The sequence below is a fragment of the Malus sylvestris genome, chromosome 13, assembly GCF_916048215.2.
Source record: "Malus sylvestris chromosome 13, drMalSylv7.2, whole genome shotgun sequence".
Taxonomy (NCBI): domain Eukaryota; kingdom Viridiplantae; phylum Streptophyta; class Magnoliopsida; order Rosales; family Rosaceae; genus Malus; species Malus sylvestris.
This window is the reverse complement of record NC_062272.1, coordinates 19,963,335-19,985,329: the sequence shown is the minus strand read 5'-3', so window position 1 is coordinate 19,985,329 and position 21,995 is coordinate 19,963,335. Positions and strand designations below refer to the sequence as shown.

The 21,995-nt window shown below is 35.0% G+C and overlaps 2 protein-coding genes across 2 annotated transcripts; one reads left to right on the top strand and one right to left on the bottom strand.

Annotated features, from left to right (window-relative positions):
* Positions 1 to 5,523: 5,523 nt before the first annotated feature.
* On the bottom strand, positions 5,524 to 8,863 carry LOC126594765 (peroxisomal membrane protein PMP22). Its single transcript, XM_050261022.1, has 7 exons — positions 8,696 to 8,863; positions 8,437 to 8,535; positions 8,020 to 8,121; positions 7,829 to 7,904; positions 6,092 to 6,162; positions 5,915 to 6,000; positions 5,524 to 5,740 (listed from the first exon to the last, which is right to left on the bottom strand). The coding sequence occupies exons 1-7, from the start codon at positions 8,765 to 8,767 to the stop codon at positions 5,689 to 5,691; spliced, it is 558 nt and encodes a 185-aa protein (XP_050116979.1). The 5' UTR covers positions 8,768 to 8,863; the 3' UTR covers positions 5,524 to 5,688.
* Positions 8,864 to 20,041: 11,178 nt separating this feature from the next.
* On the top strand, positions 20,042 to 20,523 carry LOC126597393 (uncharacterized). The gene has a single exon (XM_050264189.1). It carries the CDS (start codon positions 20,070 to 20,072, stop codon positions 20,460 to 20,462), a length of 393 nt encoding a protein of 130 aa, XP_050120146.1. The 5' UTR covers positions 20,042 to 20,069; the 3' UTR covers positions 20,463 to 20,523.
* The last annotated feature ends 1,472 nt before the right edge of the window (positions 20,524 to 21,995 follow it).

The window sequence follows — 21,995 nt, the reverse complement described above, 5'->3', positions numbered from 1 at the left end:
CAACCACTAGGCCACTCCATGGTGGTTTTTATGGTAAGTCTCATTAACTAATGAGATAATTACAAAAGTAAGGGTTTTACATAGGGTGGTGCCATTCACCCTCTCAATTTCCGATAGTTAGATCAAATAAATTGAAAAATAAAAATTTTATTTGAACCCATATAACTTCTTTCTACACTCAACTTACTTCTTTTCATTCATAAAATTTTCTCTATACCCATTTTAGAAAATACAAATTCAAAATTTGCAAAAAGAAGTCCATTTCAAGTTAGGACTACGAAAAAGTGGACAAATGCATAATCTAAACAATATGATTTTCTTTGCAATCATATTATGATAGGGTTACCAAATATTTCAACTTCTGTTTCACTAAACTAAATTGTGAAACTGTAAAAACCATGCACTAGGTTTTCTTGGACAGAGCTCATCAAATTTATCTCCATGGATATGATATAGGTCTAATGCAAGTTATTTTTCTATTTGTATGGGATACAACAGATTTACTTGATTTTAGTAATGTTTGGAAGAGTGCTTATTTGATTTAATGTGTGTTCATATCTTTCTGCAGGGTTTAATCAAGAATCATTTTTCACAGCTTCAGACCTTGAAGACTAGGGCAGATTTCGAATGCCCTGTGCGGTTGATCAACACTAACTTGCGTGAGGTTGACACAATCTTATCCAATTGACAAGGGAAATGTACCCCTCTATCCTTACTAGAAGAAGATGATGTTTCGATGATTTCCAGTTTCATGCCTTGAATGAATCCTGTCTCACCCTTGGTACTGCATCGAAAGAACCGGATGAAACCATTACATGGATTATTAATTTGGATGAAAGAAGGGGTGACGGTAGGGTTTAATTATAGAGTGTCAGTTTATTGATAAGTTTTATTTTTATTGTTAAGTTCATTTCGTACTTGATGATAATTATGCAATAGAGTAAAAAATAAAATTAAAGTTTAACTTGGTTGTAGAAAGAGGTTGTACGGGTTCAAATAAAATTTCCCATTGAAAAAAAATCAACGAAAAAAAATCAACAAAGGTTTGTAAGAGATAAAAAGGGGTGTGAATAGCACCCTCCTTTACATATCTAAGTCTAAATAATTAAGAGTCTAAAACGACTCTATCACCCATCAAACCATGCCCAAAATATGATGTTGAAAGCCGAGAAAGAAATTTAAAGGAAAATATTATGACGGTCATGGAAATCTACCTTCAACCTATTTAGACATCGAAATCTAACTCTATTTTATTTTTTGAGTTTTCATGTCAGCATGTCTGATTTAGGACTTCTAAGGAATGAATATATTTTACTCCTTGGTTGTAACAACCCGTCCCAAAAAATTACGGTTTTTATAATTTTAAAATGTGAAATTTCGAAACTGCACTTCGAGGCAAATGCATTGACTTTTGTTGACCGTCTTGTTGAGTCACGTAAGATCCATTTTCTTGGCATATCCTCGTAGTACTCGTCGCTACGAACGCGTGGGCTCAATCGGAATGTAATTTGGAGTTATAACGAATGAATTATTAACAAATGAAGTCGAGGGCAAAATTGTAAATTTATTATTTTCTGGAATGCTCCAGATTTTTGGAGCAAAATTAGGAAAGCCAAGTGTGTGGCCCAAATTAAAGGAAAGAAAAGATGGATGGTGGAGATTGAAGATAAAGGAGAGAAAGGAAGGGGGGAACTGGACCAATTATGAAATGGAGAAAAGGGATAGAACCAATGGGAGGGGAGGAAAGGAAGGGAAAGGAGGAAGGGGGAGAAGCAGCCAACCGGGATCCCAAAAAAGACCTGGTTGCGACCCACGACAGACCCGGTTCTGGGTTCCTAATTCCGACGATTTTCGTCAATTTTTCCAACTAATTCCACCCAATTACTACCTACACATACAACCCCGACCTCCATTCTACCATTTCCACGCCAAATTAGATGAGATTGGGCTCGAAATTATGAAGAATTGCACCAGTGGATGCGTATGGTTCCCCGACGGCAATCCACCATTCCTGCAGGTAACCCTGACAACCACCACCACCAATAGGCTCCTTTCAACCCCAGGAACAAAGCCCAAGCAGTGGTGGAGGCGTCGGAGCTTGTATGGAAGCCAAATCGAAGCACTCTTTTTTAGGGTTCCAGCGGGTTCGTGGTGAATTAAGGCTGTTCCAGGCCAAATTGGACTTCATCACAGGTATAAAACTTGCTCTACTCACTGAGATCTTCATTTCTGTGAAGTTTGAGAATTTTTAGAAATAGTTAATTTTTCGGGCGAGTCAGGACAGCCGACCGCCGTGTACGGCGGCGCATGGGCCGAGTCATCCCCTGACCTTCCTAAGCTAAGTTTGATACCCCAATTCCATAGGTGAAGTTAGATTGATGAAATTTCATCATTTGAGCATAGTTTTGATAGGATCCGCCACTTGATTATTATAGCAATTGACGATCCGACCGTTGGATCGTCACCAAACTTTATTACGTTGTAGTATGTAATATATGAGGATCATAGAACTTACGGATTGGGAATCCAATGTACGGATCTTTCCGGATTGGATTTGTAAGTTCATAAAATAAAATGTTAACCGCCACTTGCACTTGCAATTGGCGGAGATCCAACCGTCGGATTGTCATGAAACTTTAGTATGATGTTTTAGAAGCATATTTTGGATCTGTGGAAGTTACGGATCCGAAATCTGTGATGCGGATCTTCAGGATCGAGTTACGTAGGGTTGTGGACTCTACCGTCGATCTTTGACCGACGACTGACTTTTGGTTAATGGGTCTCAAATCATTTTAGAACGTCCTTGGGGATGTGTTTTGTGTAAGTTAAGTGTTCTATCGATAAGAATTCTGAGACGTGACTGAATATTTGTTCTCGGCGACTATCGTTCGTGATGCCTCGATATTCATGCTAGGGAGTTGTAGCTCGAACCTCAGGTGAGTGGGCAATTGTTTTCTACATATATATATGCTTTACAATTTCCAGAAAACGTTTTTAAATGAATTTATGCCTTGTATGCTATGTCTATACCACTCATTACTATATTGTTGCATTAGTATGAATTGTGAATTATACTATTTGATGCTGTGGAGGCTCAGGTAAGATTCAGGTGAGTTATCATGTGATTGGTCTTGTTGCATTGCATATTGCTATGCATTTATGCATTTAGAGCACCTGGCTTACATTTATTATTGCTGAGATATTATGACATGGCATACTTCGGTTTTTGTTGCTCTTGTGCGTTGGTTTTCATACCTACGCAGTAGTATTTTCTGGAAACTATACAGGTTTTACGGCGAGAGGTTATAACATTTTCAAAAGGCTTTTATTAAACTTTATTTTCAGGTCCACTCACCCTTGTTTTTCGCCCCTCCAGGTGTTAGTAGCAGAGTTTTTGTATCGACGAGGATTATTGGCAAATCTTGGGATAGATGATTATCATTGATGGTATAATTCTCATCCTATTTTACTGTATTATACTTATGCTCTGTCATCACGTTTGAATTAGGTTCATTCCCGCTCACAGCGCACTCTCGTATTTAGGCACTTTTAGGTTTAAATTTATTCACATTTTCTACATCACTACACTTTATGGCTTCATCACCTTCTAGGTGTCGGCCATCATAGCTCGATTCGAAGTCTTAGTTGACATTTCGGATCGGGGTGTGTCATTGGTTCTTTAATTTACTAAAGTGCAGTGGCGGAGCCAGAATTTTACTTTAGGAGGGGCCACATGTAATTGTTAAAAAAAAAAAGATAATATTTACAAGAAAGTATAATACATGCTTGGAGTTTGAGCTAATTAATTTTTTTGAGGTGCTAAATTCTTTTTCACGTTGAAATTAACCTTCCAATATCAAGTCAGTATAAAGAGTAGTTAATCAAAATAAAAAAGAATAAAATCAATGAAAAATGCTAGGAATACCATGTTTTTAGACCATATTTTGGAGACCACATGATATGATGGTTGATGATTAGATTTCTTCTTTAATGATTTAAAGAACTAGTTCAACCATTAACAACTATATTATCACGTGGTCTCAAGATATGGCTCAAGGAGATGGTTTCTATAGCATCGACCAAGTTAATATAGAATAATTTGAGAATTTTCGAACAAAAAATGTGAAGAATGGATTGGGAATTTGGAGAAAGAAATATTTAAAAATTTTAGTAAAAATGCAAAGAGAACATAGAGATTTACAAACTTTAATATTATTGTGGGTTGGGAATTTGGAGGATGAAATATATGAAATTTCAAGAAAGGGACGAGAAAAGCTCAAAGTTTATTAATATTATTATTTTTTTTGTTGAACAAAGTTTATTATTATTCGGTTGGCAATATTTTTTTTATAAAACTAAACTAGACTTTAGATTTTAAATTTTAAAAGTTATTTATAAAATAGAATGTTAAATTTAGTTTTAAGATGAGTGTTGGAAATTTTAAGAGTGTATCACATGCAAGTCACGCGACCTAAATTGACGAAAAATTGAATAGAATAGTTTCGAATGTAATATTAGGGATGTAATTGGCAAATTTTATTAGTTTGAGGACTGATTTTTCCAAAAAAAAAAAGGGTTTAAGGACCTAATTTTCACTCAAGTAATAATTAAGGGACTAAATTGATAGTTCACCCTATTTTAATTATTGGTGATTAGAATTTAAGAGATTAGTAAAAACTAAAAGAAGTATACTACTAAGTTTAATATATATATATATATATATATATATAATACTAAATATTAAGAATGGTTAAAAGAGTGAGGGTAGGCATTGGCCTATACTGGCCTATTAGTGCCTCCGCCTTGGTGCTACCTTTTTTCTTTAACAAACAATAAGGTAATTGCACTAAATACATTAAACTACACGAATGAGGATTTAAAGTTGAGTGCAGAGGGTGAAACACGCTACTCTGATCCATGCACTTGTCTTAATGCAAATCTGGATTTAGTCCAACTCCCAAAGTTGAATAATGTTGCTTTCATTAGCAGAGCTGAATGCATGATGGATATAGAGAAGCAAAAGGAAAATTGGTTGACTGTGACTCAAGCTTGGGGAATTTCGGTCTAAATTCTCTTCCCAGGTTCTACGTGCTTAGCATTTTATTTAGTTGGGATTATGATTAATAACCAAGCTCACAAATTATTATCAGCGTCGCCTCCTTACTTCGCCTTTGTTCGTTTGATTCTGGCCATCTTTTTGTTCGCGTTTGCTACGACGTTTTGTCTTCAATCGGTGTTTGAAGTCACAGACAGACACAGAAGGGTTGATGATCTTCCCTCAAATATGGAGGCAGGGAAGGACTGTAAATCCAAGGTTTAGTATTCAAGCCAACGAGTGCTGAAACTTTTTTTGATCTTGTAAAATGCACTAAAGGTGTTTTGTCCATGCTCAAACTTGCGTGTACTAGTCTCTTAGCACGCGCTTTTGAACTCTCAGCCGTACATACATTAAAAATATTTGTTTCAACATAAAAATTGTTTGTTAACTGACGATCATGCGGAATTGCAGATTTTGGAATACAATAATCAGAAAATAATTTTGTTTCAAAATCATCTGAAACAGTGTGACCTTCAGAAAGTGAAGTTTTACAGTACTAATGCAGCTAGCCACTTATACAAAGGATAATAATTGAGGAAACCATTTTCACAATACAAGAGTCAAATTTCGAATCAAAGCGATTATGTTTTCTATGCCTGCTTGATTACCGCCGATCTAGCCTTCAGATTAAGAAAGATTGCCCTGAAATTAACAAATCTAAGAGTGAGAAATTTTCCAAGCAATTTTTAAATTGTAAGGACACAAGCAGTTATAATTTAAATGCACAAATTATTTTATTTTTTTTAATTCAAATGATGGTTATGATGTATGACAACGAGAGGTATTTTAATGAGGCAATCGAAGAGAGCAGCGTACCAGCATGAGGCAACAAAGCTGTGAAACAAGACACGAAACTGCAGAGGCATATATTGGTAATTCACCCAACCAACAATAGGCCAAAACTGCAACCATCATAATTTCAGCATCGTCAATTCATTGTTTCACAATTATACCTTGATTATAAAACAACAACAGTAAGTTATTATTTCATACCTTCCATGCGGTCAATTGGATAGAAGGATAGTCCTTTCGAACTTTGCTCCTGACTAAATTCCATGGTCTTCCTGCAATACCAGAATGAAAAGTAAGCACTGCATCATTCCTAGTATAATGTTTCTAAATTCACAGATATGCCTGCGCTACGCAACAAAATCGCCAAGCTTTCAAAGATGTAAATCAAAACATGGCTGAGACCATTGAAAGTAAAACAGGAACAAGTCAAAGGAGCGAGGTAATGTCTAGGGTTAAGCATGAATTTATTGATACGTAAGTGTAAAAGTCATATCGACCAGGAAACAATATTCAGAATAAAATAAATTCAGCTTCAGCATTAACACTCATTATTATTTTTTCAGTATCAGTTTGGCCTGAGCATTTATTCAGAACACACTTCTGAAGATAAATGCACATTTCTTTGGAGAATTTTCAAGCAAACATCACAGCTCTGCTCTTCAAAAGGACACTGAAGTTATAAGTGTCACACCATTCTGGGAGGAAGGACAGGAAAACAACTCATAAATATGGAGAAACTCGTGCTTGTTCCGAGGCAGGATTTCCTAAAATGAATCCGGCTGGGGAATTTTAGCACTTTAAAAAAATCGGAAACAATACAAAAATTCTGTTTATCTGATAAATTATACTGTGTAAGACCTAGTGCTTTAGATTCCCCCACCCCGCTCCCTCTTTACTCAATTACACCACAATAAATGCACAAACAACATCAAACAATTAAAGTTCTCTAAAACCACAAAACTGTGAATTGATGTATCCTACGCAAAGACTGGATGTATAGTGCGCACAGAGTGTAAGAGTATGAGTATGATTCTTACAAGTCTTGGGATAATTGATATTATGAAGAAGTCTAAATCATGTTGACAAGAGTTAATCCAATCATATTGGTATATTGAGGACTCTTGTGTTTGCTCGTTTATAGGACTCATTGATATAAGGAATGCAGTCTTGTATTTCTTGTGGGATTGTTATAGGGCGATCCAGGTCTTGTAGTATAAAACCACAAGCCCCTGCTCTCACAAAAGCATGCTCTTATTGTTCCAATTACCTATAACTTGGAGTGCATTGAGTTTTGCAGAGAGGAGAAGGTTGTGTGTAGATTTCTCTAATGGCTCTTAATCCTAATTTGTTGAACATAGTTATGATATGGTGTCTAGCACTATTCTTTCCTATGATCAATGCCGTGAAGAACATGTGTGTTGCTGTGGGAGATATTCATCAGCCAATGCATGTCGGGTTCTATCAGATGAGGGAGGAAACTCAATAGCCTTGCGTTGGTACAGACACAAATCCAATCTTCACCATGTGTGGGATAGGGAGATCATACAACAAACTATGAAGGACTATTATGATAGAACACACGGGAAAGACTTTGGCAAACAGTTTGCAGGTATGTGTTGCAGATATTACTTCAGTATTTGCATATACAGAATATATTTGGAGTGATGATTGTGATTTAGTTGGTTAAATCTTATGTTCTTGGTTAGTTTATTATAGAGCTTACATGGTTGCTCTTACACAGAGGACATCCTTTTGCCCTCCGTGCAGCCAAACAAAGCAAGAACAAACATGAAAGAAAAAGAAAAGACAAATCAAGTCCCACCAAGCCGTCATACTACTGTAACTAAATACAAAATGGTGTTAAATACTAATGCAAACCAGATATCAATTACGATATGAGATGGATCCTTTAAGCGTATACCAAAGATATGCGCATACCTTCAATAACCAAGCCATAGTACGTCATGAAAACCATGTTGTTCCAAGGAGACGAAGTTAATTGTTCCACCAAAACCTAATAATTGACATTTCCATTCATCAATAGTCGGCTCAAAAATTTCATGTAAGCTTTCAGCACTTATTTAACTCAAAATGGAAGCACAACTTCGACTTCACAGAAACAAGTTCACCTTCTTTGCGATCGTTTTGTTGTCCTTCTTTCCCTTAAATATTATATCCATCAATTTGTGGAGGAAGTGCCCAAATGGTCCCGCATATGCGAAACCATACAGCTGAAAACGAATTTAAGATTCAGATTCCAACACGATATACATGGTCATAGAACAAAATCGTATATATTACCTGATTAACATATCAGTCTAATTGGAGAAAAGTCAAAACTGAGAAACCAAAACGACATATGAAACAAGAAGACAAACTTATCTCCTTATTGTCTTGTTCTCCATTTTCTCAGCAGCCAAACAAATTTTTAGAATTTTTTATGAGAAAAAACCAAAGTTGACAATCTAATACAACCCAACTAGTGATTTATTAAAAATAAAATTACACTCAAAATTACAAACAATGATCCAAATGGGCATGCATACCATTATAAGAAGCAGTCTTCTCAGTTGAAGCTTTTTGATTCCAGAAATCTTCTGGGCTATTGCATCACTGCACCCAGCTAAAACTCCTGATGTAATTGCCTAGTAACCCAACAATTCAAATCAGATAAAAAAAACAAGCATTAATCTTTTACATACCAATAAAATATATACATATATATGTATATATATTAAAAACTTGGTTCAAACAACTCATTTTGGGATTAGAAAAACTGGGTCTGAATCAAACATTGAAACAAACCTTAGTTCTGAGAGGGTGGGATTGAAGCTGTATGAGATATTTTCTCCAAGCCTCGCTGACTATTTCAGACATGATGACTCCAAAGCTCTCTCTCCCGCTCTGTTTTTTTTTAATCTCAATGGAGGGTGTTTCATTGAGTCTTATAAAGATTCAAAAGATCTGAAAAGTTGAAATGGGGTTTTATAATTCTCAATTTTAATAAATTCCTTTTCTTCGTTAACGACAAATTGGGGTTTGGTAGGTGGTGTGCGAAAGCAGTGTGATCAAACAAGACGACTCTACCTTACCATGCTTCCACCATAACAAGGAAGACCGTTACCTTATAATAACATTTGTCAGGAAAAGATCAAGGTAAATTTACATTTAGAAAGTGTCATTCACTCTTACTTTTACATCTCACACTATTTTGTTAATTTTTTGTCATTAACTATTTTTAATTTATTTGATTTGACTGTCGAAAATTAAGATAAACATGTGAAAAGTAAAAATAGTTATATGAATACCACTACCCTACAATTTTTTTTTGGAATATTTTTTTAAGAATTTGTTCCTTTTAACTTTTTTTATACAGCAATATTGGAATGGGTTGTTGAGAATCAAACTAGAAACCTTTGGTCATAATTTTTTAATACAACAACCTTTGGTTGGGGTTTGAGAGATAGAACTTGAAACTTTTGGTCGAAATAGTGGATACTCTTTTTTTTTTTTTTTTTTTTTTTTGGTCAAATGATAAATTTGTTAGAATAGAGAGTTGATGGAGTTTAAATTCACGTGATGGTATACGAACAACACTTCTCTTCATCATTGTAATCGAAGGTCTCTTGCAATAGTGAATACTCTTTTAAGTCTTAACCAGTTAGTCTTTTGTAAATTTATGGGTAAATTATATAGTAACCCCTCAGATTTGAGGTCTATTACAACCTCATACAACATTTTTAAAACATTTAACTTTCATACCCCACGTACTATTTTATTTCAAAATAATACATCCGTTAGATTTTCCATTCATTGATCCGTTAAGCGCTGACGCGGCTGCCAAATGTGTGCCACGTGGCAAAAATAATAATTTTTTAATTTAAAAAAAAAACCTAAATCTTCTAAGTTTAAAAAAAAAAATTGAAACCTTATCCCCCTCTTCCTCCTCTCTTCTCCCCGCAACCCCCAAACCCAAAAACCTTTTCCCCCCTCCTCCTCCTCCTCTCTTCTCTCCCATTTTCATCTTCTTCCCCTTGCAACCCAGAAAGAAAAAAAAGAAAAAAACCCCTCAGTTTGTCTTTCCCCCCTCTTCTTCCCCTCTCTTCTCCCCCATCTTCATCTTCTTCCCTAACCCCTTACCTGCAACCCAGAAAAAAAAAAACCCAGATCCCGCCTACGCCGCCATCGCCGGGTTCGTGAGGTGGGAGGAATGGGTGTGGATTTAAGGAGTGGGGATGTGTAGAGGAGGGAAGAGGGTGGGTGCGAGGGCGGGTGTGGAAGGAGGGATGTGCGTTTTTGGGTGAGGTGAGTCGTGGGGGAGGGAGGGTCTCCGGGGGGGGGGGGGGTTTCTTTTTGGGTTTCTGCTTTGGGGGTTCGTGGGGGAGGGTTCCCAGGGGGTGGGGGGGGGGAGGGGGGCGGGGAGCGCGTTCTTTCTGGGTTTTTGGTTTGGGGGGTTCACAGGGGTGGGGGTTTTCTTTCAGCTTTTTATTTATTTATTTTTAATTTTTTAATTTTTTAATTTTTTTTAGAAGATTCAGGTTTAAAAAAATTATTATTTTTGTCACGTGGCACACATTTGGCAGCCATGTCAGCGCTTAACAAATCAATTGATGAAAAATCTAACGGAGATATTATTTTAAAATAAAATAGTACGTGAGGTATGAAAGTGAAATGTTTTAAATATGTTGTATGAGGTTGTAATAGACTTTAAACCTGAGGGGTTACTATGTAATTTACCCTAAATTTATTTGATAATTTTAAGGCTTATTTACAAAAACATTCTTGAAACTCATCTTTCTCTAAAAACCCATTGAAATGCAAATTTTGTCAATCTTTTAAACATAACGGGTGTATGTAAAACTAATAAGACTAGAAAAATACAATACACACACCCATTTTAAAATCTCGTACATATTTGTTAATTTTTTTGTCTTTGATCTTATTCAATTCATTCAATATGACAATAGAGAAATTAAGAAGAATGCGTGAGAAATAAAAATAGTGTATGGATAACATTATCCTAATCTTGTACATATTTGTTAATTTTTTTGTCTTTGATCTTATTCAATTCATTCAATATGACAACAGAGAAATTAAGAAGAATGCGTGAGAAATAAAAATAGTGTATGGATAACATTATCCTAAGACTATTGTTGTTAATGAGCCCCATCTGTCCAAAAACTTTGGTTAGTGTTTTAGTTTTCTTATTTTTAAAAAGAGAATCTTGAATTAAAATTGTTTTTTTATTAATTTTTCAACCACATGGCAATTATGTGACACAGTTCTTGTCAATGATGGGTCTCATTTGTCGCATGTAAACAGTTTGACGGATTTATTAAACTATGGGGCAAAGTGAGACACAATAAAACTTTATGGGTGTGTTTGTTTGCCCTCTTTAGGTTTCACTAGACTGAATTAGATTAAGTTTTTGTGTAAGTCTGTGTTTGGTTCCAGCAGGGACTAACTTTAATGGGACAAAGTGGGACTCGCATGGATTAACGGGTTCGCTAAAGGGTCTTAGCGAGACCCCCCAATTTTGGGCGGACTGCTAAGACCAATGAGCTTCGCTTCGTCTCTCCCCGCTTCGCCCGTCCCATCTTCTTCTTCCTCACTTGCTAAACCATTTTCAAAACCAGATAGCGCAATCTGAAACCCAGAATTTGACCCAAAATTCGAAACAATCCAGAATTTCAAACCCATTTTCAAAAATCCAACCAAGAATTCGAAACAAAAAATAAAAATAAAATTACAAAATCGTTGTGCTTCTATCGTTCCATCAGCTGCACATTAGTTGTTCCAGTACCACCAAAATCCAAGTCGCGCCATGGGATCTGTTGATTTTGTGATTTGTTCGTTTTGCTTAGCTGTGAGAAGGGGAGTTTTTGTCGACGACGAGTGGGATGAGCATCGATACCTCTGCACTAAGAGGGAGAAAGAGGAAATGAAGATGTGAGAAAAAGTGAAGAGGGAGAGGTGTGTCGTCTGCAAAGTTGTGAGAAAGAGGAAAGGGGAAGCGGTCGTGAGGAGAAGAAAGGGGAAGCTCTTTCCAGAAAAGAGTAGGGCAAGCTGCAGAAGATATTAAAAAATAACTAATGAAGAAGATATTTTTATAAATATAATAGTTATTTTTTTTATAATTTAAAAGTGAATTAAAAAAAAACTGATATTACACCATGGAAAAATTTTGGCGTTGGGCACATGTAATTGGAACTATGAAAATAAAACAAATGTAGTGCTAGTCTAAGCAAACACAAATCTGGTGAACAGTATTGTTTTCATTATCCTGCTTCTTAGTCCGACACTGCAACAAACGCTTCACTAAGCTAGTCCAGCTTAGTCTAGTCTAAGCCAGTCCAGCTTAGTCCCTGCAGCTAGTCCAGTCCGAGACAGTCCGTACAACAAACGCACCCTATGAGGTTAAGTAAAACTCTAGTTGAGATTCAGTGGGTATGGATGTAATTAAGCTTAACTTTAATATAATAAAGAAAACCATCACTAAATTGCAGTGTTAAAATATTTGATGCAAATGAGTTGAATTAAATCAGGGGCAGAGCTAGAGTTTTAATACATTGGGGGCACCCCAATCTACATTCTTAATATAAATCAATTTTACAAGGAGGAAAACCCAAAGTTTTTCTTCAAGAGAAATGGTTTTCGTACACTCCTCTTTGGCACACTACTGTTTAAATCAATTTTTTTTTTAACAAACGATATTATTTATAATAAGGCGTTGGAGGAGAGGGGTATATCTCACAATGAGCTAGCAGTAATGTGGTTCAAATTCGCCTTTGGCGAGAATCAAATTTAAGACATCTTACTTACAAGTGAAGAAGAATACTACTATATCATAGTACTAAGTGGAAATTGTTCCTTTAACTCTATATACAATACAACACCAATTCCCTCCTTAAATAAAAAGTTAAGTTCAACTACTGTAAATAACAATTTGATATCAAATTTTTATAACTATCTGCCATGTGGCTTAGTCAACTTTAGGGGTGGCTCGGTACATGATCCCAAACAAAAAATGGTATCCCGAATCTCAAACCGAAAATTATAGGACGGGAATTTGAAGACCAATTTCAAATTGAAATTTTGGTATTCCCAATTTTCGGAATTTCTGAAATGTTTTTGGTATTTCGGGATGGATGAGATTGGATTTTGAATTTTGGACTTTTGAGCTGAAATTTGAGATCTTTAGGTTGTGAGCTAAAATTTGGGCTTTTGGCCTGAAATTTTGTTGCCCACTAATTGAAATGTAGGATTTTTACCTCATGCCAATTTAAAATTTCATACCAATTGAAATATTGATTCATTCATACCAAGTCAAATTGACATTCCAAAGTTGCAAATTACTTAATTTCATACTTTCATTTTTAATATAGTCTACTATCAAACTGCTTATATACATATATATATATATACGTATGTATGTATATATTTCGGTTCGGGATTTCCGACCATTGAATATGTAATCTCAATTCCCATATCGAAAAGTTTGAAATCGGTTACGTATGAAGTCTCGAAAATTTATGAATTATCTGTTTGAAATTTTTTCGGTATAGTACCGAATTTTTTTCAATTTGATTTGGTATTTTCAGGAAAAAACCTTCAATTTGATTTGGTATTTTCAGGAAAAAACCTTCAAGCTGTAGTCAATTTCCTTGTATTTAAAAAAAGAAGAAGTTAGAACAACGTAAATTTCACGTTTGGATTTGCGGATGATCCTTGATAGCTTTCTGACATTTTATTTATTTATTTATTAAAGGAGTGCTTTCTGATTTGATAGACGTGACTATCCAAATGCAAAAAATATTTAGATATTCACGCTCTTAGCTTAAAGCTTGTCTAGATATGTTTTAAAATGATTCAAAATATTTTTTTGTAAAGATATTTTAAGAATCAATTCTTAATAAGGAAAATTAATGAAAAGAGCTTAAAAACTTTGAGTTTTAATGATAAGAATAAAATAAAGGGTAAAGTGAATAGTACCATGATTGACTTTTTAGTGTAAAAATGTGGTTTTTCGTTAAAGTTTCCTTCTTAATAAAGTGCAAATTAATGTTGGAAAATCACTTCAATTACTTTATGAAAAAACACATAACTTGTGTTTTTTAGCAAAAAAAACATACTTCAAGTGTCTTGAAAATTCAAAAATATTAAAAAAAAAAAGTTTTTCCAAATGAGACTTTAATTGCAAGGTCCAAAGTATTAACAAATTCGTCAACCGTCAAGGTCAAATAGGGTAGGTAGCTCTAAAAGGTCATAAATAAGAATAAGAATCCTCTCCGGGTTCATTTTGTAAGAATTTTGGGAATCTTCAAATCGTGTCCATTCATCGTACATTATGCGGTTAGAAATTATTTTAAATATTTTTATTTAAAATTAAACATGAATAGTATCTGACGAAAACTGACCGCATGATATATGATAAACATACACGTTTTAAGGATTTCCGGAATCCTCACAAAAAGGATCCTCATTCATAAATTAATACCTTTTTGTTTTAGGGCATATACAAATTTATTTTATTTGTTCTTTGTGGTACTCATGAATTGAACCATATTAAATAAATTTAAAATTTTCAAAGATTTGAAATATAAGGGTTGTTAAAGGCTTTGGAAAATTGGAGGACCCCAATCCTGTAAGAGCATTTCTACATATTTTGAAGGGTTTGTTTGAGGTTAAGAGTGGAGTTGGGGGAGTTACTCCTCATGTGAATAATGAACTGCCATAGTTTCTAAAAAATAATTCTCCTCCTACTATTCACAATGACTGTTCTTTTTATTTTATTGTTTTATGTATGATTCAATTATTTAATGATAATTAATGTATGAGATTAATTTAAAATATTTTAATATGATTATTCCACATGTTCATATTTTACTTTTGGTGTATAGTATTATTTGTGGTAAATAATGTTTCTGGTGTAGAGAGTGAAGAATATGATTGATATTTATAGGAAAAAATGGGAAATAGCTGTTGGATTTTTATTTTTATTTTCGAGTTTTTAATGAATTCTTATTTTTGAAAAAATTGTGACTGTGAATTGGAGTTACTATTTGGAATTGAAAGGCCAGGAGTGCACCAAGTGGCAAAGAGGCGTAGGAGAGCAATTAATGACCGTTGGAGGTGGCCCCCATGCCTGATTTTCTGTTGGCGCACTCTTCTTTCTGGCTTGTCTGGCGAAAATGCTCGATGTAAAAAAAAAAAAAAGATATGCTTGTGGCTAATGTCAAGCAACTCAGGCTTGGGTTGGGCTAGAATTGCTGGAGCTCGAGCTAGGGTTGAAGTTGTCGAGGCTAGAAAGCATGGGTGGGGGTGTTTTAAAGTTATTTAGCACCTAGCCATGTGTTAGGGCTCGAAAAAGTCACATGCAAACCCAATCAAGTATTGAGGCCCAATTGTCCTAAATACCCCAATTAAAGCTTAAACACATGCAAAGGAACGAAATCGAGAAGGGAAAATATTTACAATCATGCCACACTATCAGACGCTTGTATAAATCAAGCAATTTTCATGCAAATCCATGCATATTTACCATGCCATGCCTTATGAAGTTGACTACTAGTCATGCTAAAATAAGCCAAGCCACGTACTGGGGCTTACCAAGTGAATCCTGGTGTGGATGGTTTGGAGTTTATCTGGCCTACACGAATCATGGAAGATTTTGGGCTGCTTGGGAACCTAAAGATCCCAGCCCACAATCTTTAAGTTTCACATAGGTGAGTTTGAGAGAGAACAAACCTAGTCCCTTTTTCCCTAGCAAGCTAACCAATCCAATTAGAAAAGAAACAGACTCAAGGCCTTAAGTTCATGTGAAGACCCAACAATTTAATGAAGAAAGAGGTGGACTTTCTCTTCCTAACTCACAAAGGAGAACGATGAGCGAAAGTCAGGAGATGTGTTGCCAGAATTGACGCGTGTTGAAGTTGACTTGGGAAGGAGCACTCTGGGAAGAACAAGCGCCATAGTCTTCATGAGAACAACGATGCTTAGCTGTCTCACACCAAGAGTGAAGTGCGCAGTTGTGCTAGGAAAAAGGAGAAGGAAGACTTAGCTATAACGGGAGATGCCCTTCGCCTACAAAACATAACTTTTCACCTACAGAAAGGGAGGTCAAACAAACTTGAATCTTAGAGATGACAATTTTCTTACAACCTTAGGGATTCCTCCCTGTTTCCCTTGGTCTTCCATAGCCAACAGGAGCTCTCTTAGAACCCTAGTAAATCCAAATTATCAAACCTAGAACACCATGCAACCACGCAAAGTTATATCTCGTGTTAAATTGGTAAACTTTTAGCTTCCACAACATGTCTTACTCAAGCAAGCCATTATTTTCTTAATCATGTTGTCTTTGAGCCATTAATCCAACCGAGATACTTCCTAAGACACGCTAATTCTATTGAGGCATCCTGACACTTGGTGTTCAAACAGACTAGGGGAAGTAAAAAACGTAGTCGTCAATGCCCATTTTTAGTTCGGCTAAAAGTCCCCCGACACCATGGTTAGAAAATATGGGTTGAAATGGTTTAAAGAAGATTATTGCAAGAAGAAATTGACAGAAAAAAAAAAAAAGTTTTATCAATCTTTGAAATTAACCTACCTTTTTGAAATGGTCCATTAATTAGAAAATTGATCACTGTCATCTTTGAATATGAATGTCGGTGTGCCGCAAATCAATGTCTTTCTTGTTGTCCAGTTCCGTCAAATTTTATTTCAGTGCGATAATGTGGTACACAAATGAGTCCCACTAATCTGATCTTATAACGCCACTTGGATTCATCATAAACACCAATAATTTTAAAGATTTTAAAACTAAATCTGATTGATTTTGTGGAAACACAGTAAACTCTTCAAGAGTGTCATGTGGCTATTGAGGTCATTGGATTCTGGCCCAGGCCTTAAAGAGGCCCATATCAGTCTTCTGAGTTCTGATTTCATGTTATTTCATTCCCACTAGTTTTATGTAGTCATGTTTATCCTCTAAACACAACCAATTTGAGGATAATTTGTGTCTCATTATTCATTGGGTGGTGCTATCCACACACCCTTTTTATTTTTGATCGTTAGATTGAATGAATTAAAGAAAATCAACGGACAAAAATTAACAATGATGTATTAAACAAAAAGGGTGTGTGTGTGAATAACACTACGCTTATTCATTTGTACATGTCCTTTCGACTTCCTCTTCAACTTCCTCCATCTATAATTTCTGCAGATAATTTGATGAATTGACATGAGAAATTGGATTTTTCATGTGTAAGAAGTAAGAACAAAGAAAAGGTACGTAAAATTTAGAATGGTGTCAATTTTAAGGAGTTCAAATTTAATGCATGCAGGAAAGATATATCCTAAGTTGCATCTTCTGATTGCACTTCCACAACTAATTAAAGATATATCGTTCCTCATTTCCTTATTGCTTTAATCATCTCACCCTCAAGGACTTCATCAATTTTGGGAGTATATTGGTAATATTCCTTCTAGGCTTCTACGTTAGCAGGGCCATTGAATTCACACAGAGATTTTTGTATAATATACTCCACACTTGTTGGGTCGTTTTGAGGACAATATCGGTGTTAAATCGATTTTTTATTTTTAAGTAACAATATATTTACGTTAAGGGATGGAAGAATATGTATAGAACTAGTAATATACGAGATTTGAATCTAAGATATCTTATATACAAGTAAAGAGAAATACCATTAAATCGTAGTAGTAATTAAAAGGTGGTGTTTAACTAATGGATAATGTTAGGGAAACCAAATTTGCAAATCAAATGATTGTCACCAAATAAGAGATAAACATGTTAACCGACATTTAATTTATAATTCAATTATCTGAAACCACATCATTTGATTTACAAGTTTGGTTAAAAAATTTGGTATCACTTGCTAATCCTTAACTAGTTAATCAGCCTACAATGCATATCGAAAGCTTTGTCTGACTATTTATTAGTTTGGTTTTATGAGATGATCAAATAATAGAAACTGGCGCATCTTTGGAGGAGCATTTGTACGTTTTAACAAACTGGTGCATCTTTGGAGGAGCATTATTTTGTCACGACATGGGGGGGGACTGTGATCAGTCCTTTATTTCACTTCTTTCTATTAGGTACTTTTACCATCTATATTCCCCTAATATAAATCACAAGATGCACCATATTCATTACATTTCTTCCAACAAATACACAATTAAAAAAGTAACAAATATGCATTTCTTTACTTATAAGTGAATTGTTTTATATTCGATTCTCGTCAAAGATGAATTTGAACCACATTATTGTGAGACTTAACCTACTACTTCACCCCCTTAGTGTGGATAATATTATTTGTTAAATAAAAATACATAATTAAAATAAAAAAGACAATGTCAAGAAAGTGACAAATAATACCCACTCAGAAATAAATACTGGAGATTACTTTCTAAACATGGAAAACATTTTTGGAGCAGCATATGGTCGTCCAGCCCAACCTACAATATTCACAAAAATAAGATGCTGGGTTAATCTCGAATAATCAAATTTGGAGGCCATATAAATAAGGGAAAATTAGGTTAATATCCTTCTTTTTGTTACTTCATTGATTAAAATCTTATTCATTTTCAATTTTTGATCAAAGTCCTTGGGTATTAATAACATCATTAATTATTTGAATAATAAAATATTTTTTTATTTTTAAATATATTCCTTTAGTGTTACAAATGTTACAATTAGTATATTTATATTTATGGCTAAATTTTTATCATATATTTTTATTTTTAGTTTATACCTATTTTTAATTTGCAAATATTTTTTAATTTGTACCAATTTTCTTTTCATTTTTAATTTGTACCCATTTATTAGTTTCTTTTTGTGCCCATATTTTTAAAGTTTTATTTGTGTTTGTACCCATGTGTATACCGTCACGTGACATTGTATATTTAATCAATGATAGAAAAATTGCATATGGTATATTTATGTTTTATGCCTAAACTTTGTATCATATATTTATATTTTTAGTTTGTACCTACTTTTAATTTGAAACAATTTTTTTTAAAAAATTTGTAGTATTTTCTTTTTAGTTTTATTTTGTACCCATGTATTAATTTCTTTTAGCGCCTATATTTTTTAAAAAGTCATTTGTACTCATAGTTTTTAATCTTTTATCTGTACCCTAATTTATTTATAATGTACCCATTCTTCTTTATTAATGTACCACTTTGTTATATGTGAAATGTACCAATTTTTTAAAGAGAAATTTTATTTGAACCCTAAAAACTTCTTTCCACACCCATCTTAAATATTTTTGCCAATAAACTCTCCACTTTACCCCTAAATTAATGTGAGAGAAGAAGAATATATTGAAAGGAGATGAACCCATATCAGCCCCACCAACACCTGCTGCTTTCTGGCGTTTTCACTGATGCGGGTAAATTTTTTGTGTCAGCGTCCTCCTCTTTATTGCTGACTTCCTTTAACTGACAAATGCCGAAAGCAAATCGGACTTGGATTCTCTGCCCTCCCAATTCGGTGCCCTCTCCGTGCCCTCCTGTTTTTGTGGTCACGGTTAAGCCACGTCAATATTTTATATTACTATTTTTTTTTGTCTTATTATTTTTATAAAAAACAATATAAAATGTTAGCATGGATTAACTGTGACCACACAAAACAGGAAGGCACGAGGAGGGCACCGAAATGGGAGGGCAGAGAATCCAAGTCCAAGCAAATCGGGGCCTACACAGTTTTCGAGTGTTATAGAGTTGGTGACATGGAGAATCACGACCAAGGGTACCTCTCCGGTACCAAACCCACCGAATCCTCCGGATCCTTCTTCTTTGAAGGCTAAGTCGGTGTCGTGCTTCTCCAGAGTTGGCTTCGTGATCAAGCTTCTTCTCAAGCTTCCCATGTTTGTATCTTTCCATACAAACTGGTGGTGAATACTAACAGTAACTTTGATGGTGGTACATTTTTCCTGATTTTTTCTGCAGCATTTAAAGAACATAAGATGATGATGTGTGCAGATAGTAGAAAGAGAGAGACTTGAGTTCTTCATTGTCTTTAACTCATTGTGAACCATCTGGGAGATGATCAAAGAAGAAGGATCCGGAGGATCCGGTGGGTTTGGGTCAGTTGGAGGAAATCCGACGCTCGCAATCGCATTCACATTCACATACTCATAGGCCCAAGAGTAGCTCGCTTATGTCCACACCCTCGAGGACGAGCGGGACCCTCACGAGCGAGGGAGGGAAATTACCCTCATCCGCGGAGTTGATCTCTTCCGAGAGCCTAGAGAAGCACTGCCGTCCGATTGAGCACGTGATGATGGAGACCGATGCCAAGGGGTCGCTGATCGAGCGGCTGGATCACGTTGAGGACCGCGTGCTGAAGCTGTGCGTGCAACTGGAGGAGGAGTTTATGGAGAGTAGTGCAGAAAAGAAGAGAGGTGACGAGGCGGAGATGATCAAGATGAGTGAGAAAGAGAGAGAGGAGATGATCAGGAGGAGTGAGAAAGAGGAGAAGATTGATATCAGTGAGGTTGAGAGGATCCTCTCCCGATGGAAGGCGTTAGATGTCAAATCTTGTGAAAGGTAAATGAGCTGCCATGGAAGGCAGAAGTTGTCTTGAAAAATCACCAGCAAATCTCTGGTGGGGTTTGAGGTGGAAGTGATAGTGGGTGTAAAAAAGACATTTTGATTTTGTTTTTTGTTTTTCAATTTTATACAAGGGTGAATTAGGAATTTGAATTAAATATTTTTAGAATTGGGTGTAAAAAGAGGTTGAATGAGTTTTAATAAAATTTCCCTTTTTTAAATAAAATGTACCAATTTTTCTAACACTATGGATACATTCTTTTGCCATTTATTATTTATTATTTTTAAATAGTTTTTATCCATTTATTCAATCAAAATGTTTGAATTTTTTTATTGTAACCGTTTCTAATAGTATTATAATGAGAGATTTTAAATTTATAGGATTATAAATCTCATAAAATATCAAACAATTAATGTCAAAACTATAAAAATATAAATATTAATAGTAATATAATGTGGTATACAAAGTCAAGGGACTTTAATCAAACTTTGAATACTATTAAGGTTTTAATTAAATAATGTTAAGGATTAGGGACCGCATCCAAAATATCCCTATAAATAATTACTTATAAGTACAATTCATCGTTATACGAAAATAACCTTTGGCGGGGTCCAAGCCTCTATCTTTGAGCTCCGCATGCTCTTGGCAAAGGGCACATGAGTCGCAGAAGAAATGAACACCACAATCGCAACATGGCTTGTCCGGTAAGTTATATTTGGCGCGCAGTTTCTGTCTGTAGAAGCATGAGTAGAGCCATTGGAGCCCAAACAACATCAAGCCGCAGTATGTACAACCTTGCCCACAGCATGCTAAACACAAACCAAATCGACCGTACAAACTCCAGTTAGTAACGCAACAATGGATTTTAATCTGTCTCTTATACCTTATCTTGTTTAATTTATTTGTTGTCAGATTGTTAACTTGAGTTATAATTGAATGAAATGTTGTTAGACGTATAATTAAAATTAATGGTGTCATGACATAATATCCATAAAATTTTCAATACGTATTTGTTGAACGAGATTTTGGCCCAATTACAAAAAAGGTGTTACTTGAGCTATAAAAATAAGTCACAATGCACTTTTTAGTAAAAAAAAGAAAAAGAAAATTAAAGATGCAAAATGAGTATTTTAGAATGATGATAACAATTTCCAAAGAAAAAATAAAAGAGTTTGATTGATAATATAATACTTACAACTTTTTCCTTCATCTACAATTTCTGCAATCCGACCAAAGGTAACGCATGGGCAGAAGTATGTAATGCAACCTACATGAAGTCACCAATTAGTCGAAGTAATGCACAAGTAGACCAAGAAATACCGCTAAAATTAAAGCTGCCAATTTTGAATTTTTTGAAAGAAATAAATAGATATTTATAGAATTATACTCACATGTGGAGCACTCATTCCCACAACCGAAAAGGCCAGAAGACCATTCGGACTTCAAGCCCATGCGATTCAAGATGTTCATATCGTCACCAAGCAAGCAAGAAAAAATATTGTATATATTAATGAAAACAATGCTAAATTATGT

Bases quoted from the DNA above. Each gene is read 5' to 3' on its own strand.
- LOC126594765 (XM_050261022.1), bottom strand. From the start codon at position 8,767: ATGTCTGAAATAGTCAGCGAGGCTTGGAGAAAATATCTCATACAGCTT. The intron at 8,536-8,695 runs GTTTGTTTCAAT...TTGGGTTACTAG, and splicing joins CCCACCCTCTCAGAACTAAG to GCAATTACATCAGGAGTTTT. The intron at 6,163-7,828 runs GTATGCGCATAT...CTGGTATTGCAG, and splicing joins CTATGGCTTGGTTATTGAAG to GAAGACCATGGAATTTAGTC.
- LOC126597393 (XM_050264189.1), top strand. From the start codon at position 20,070: ATGTCCACACCCTCGAGGACGAGCGGGACCCTCACGAGCGAGGGAGGG.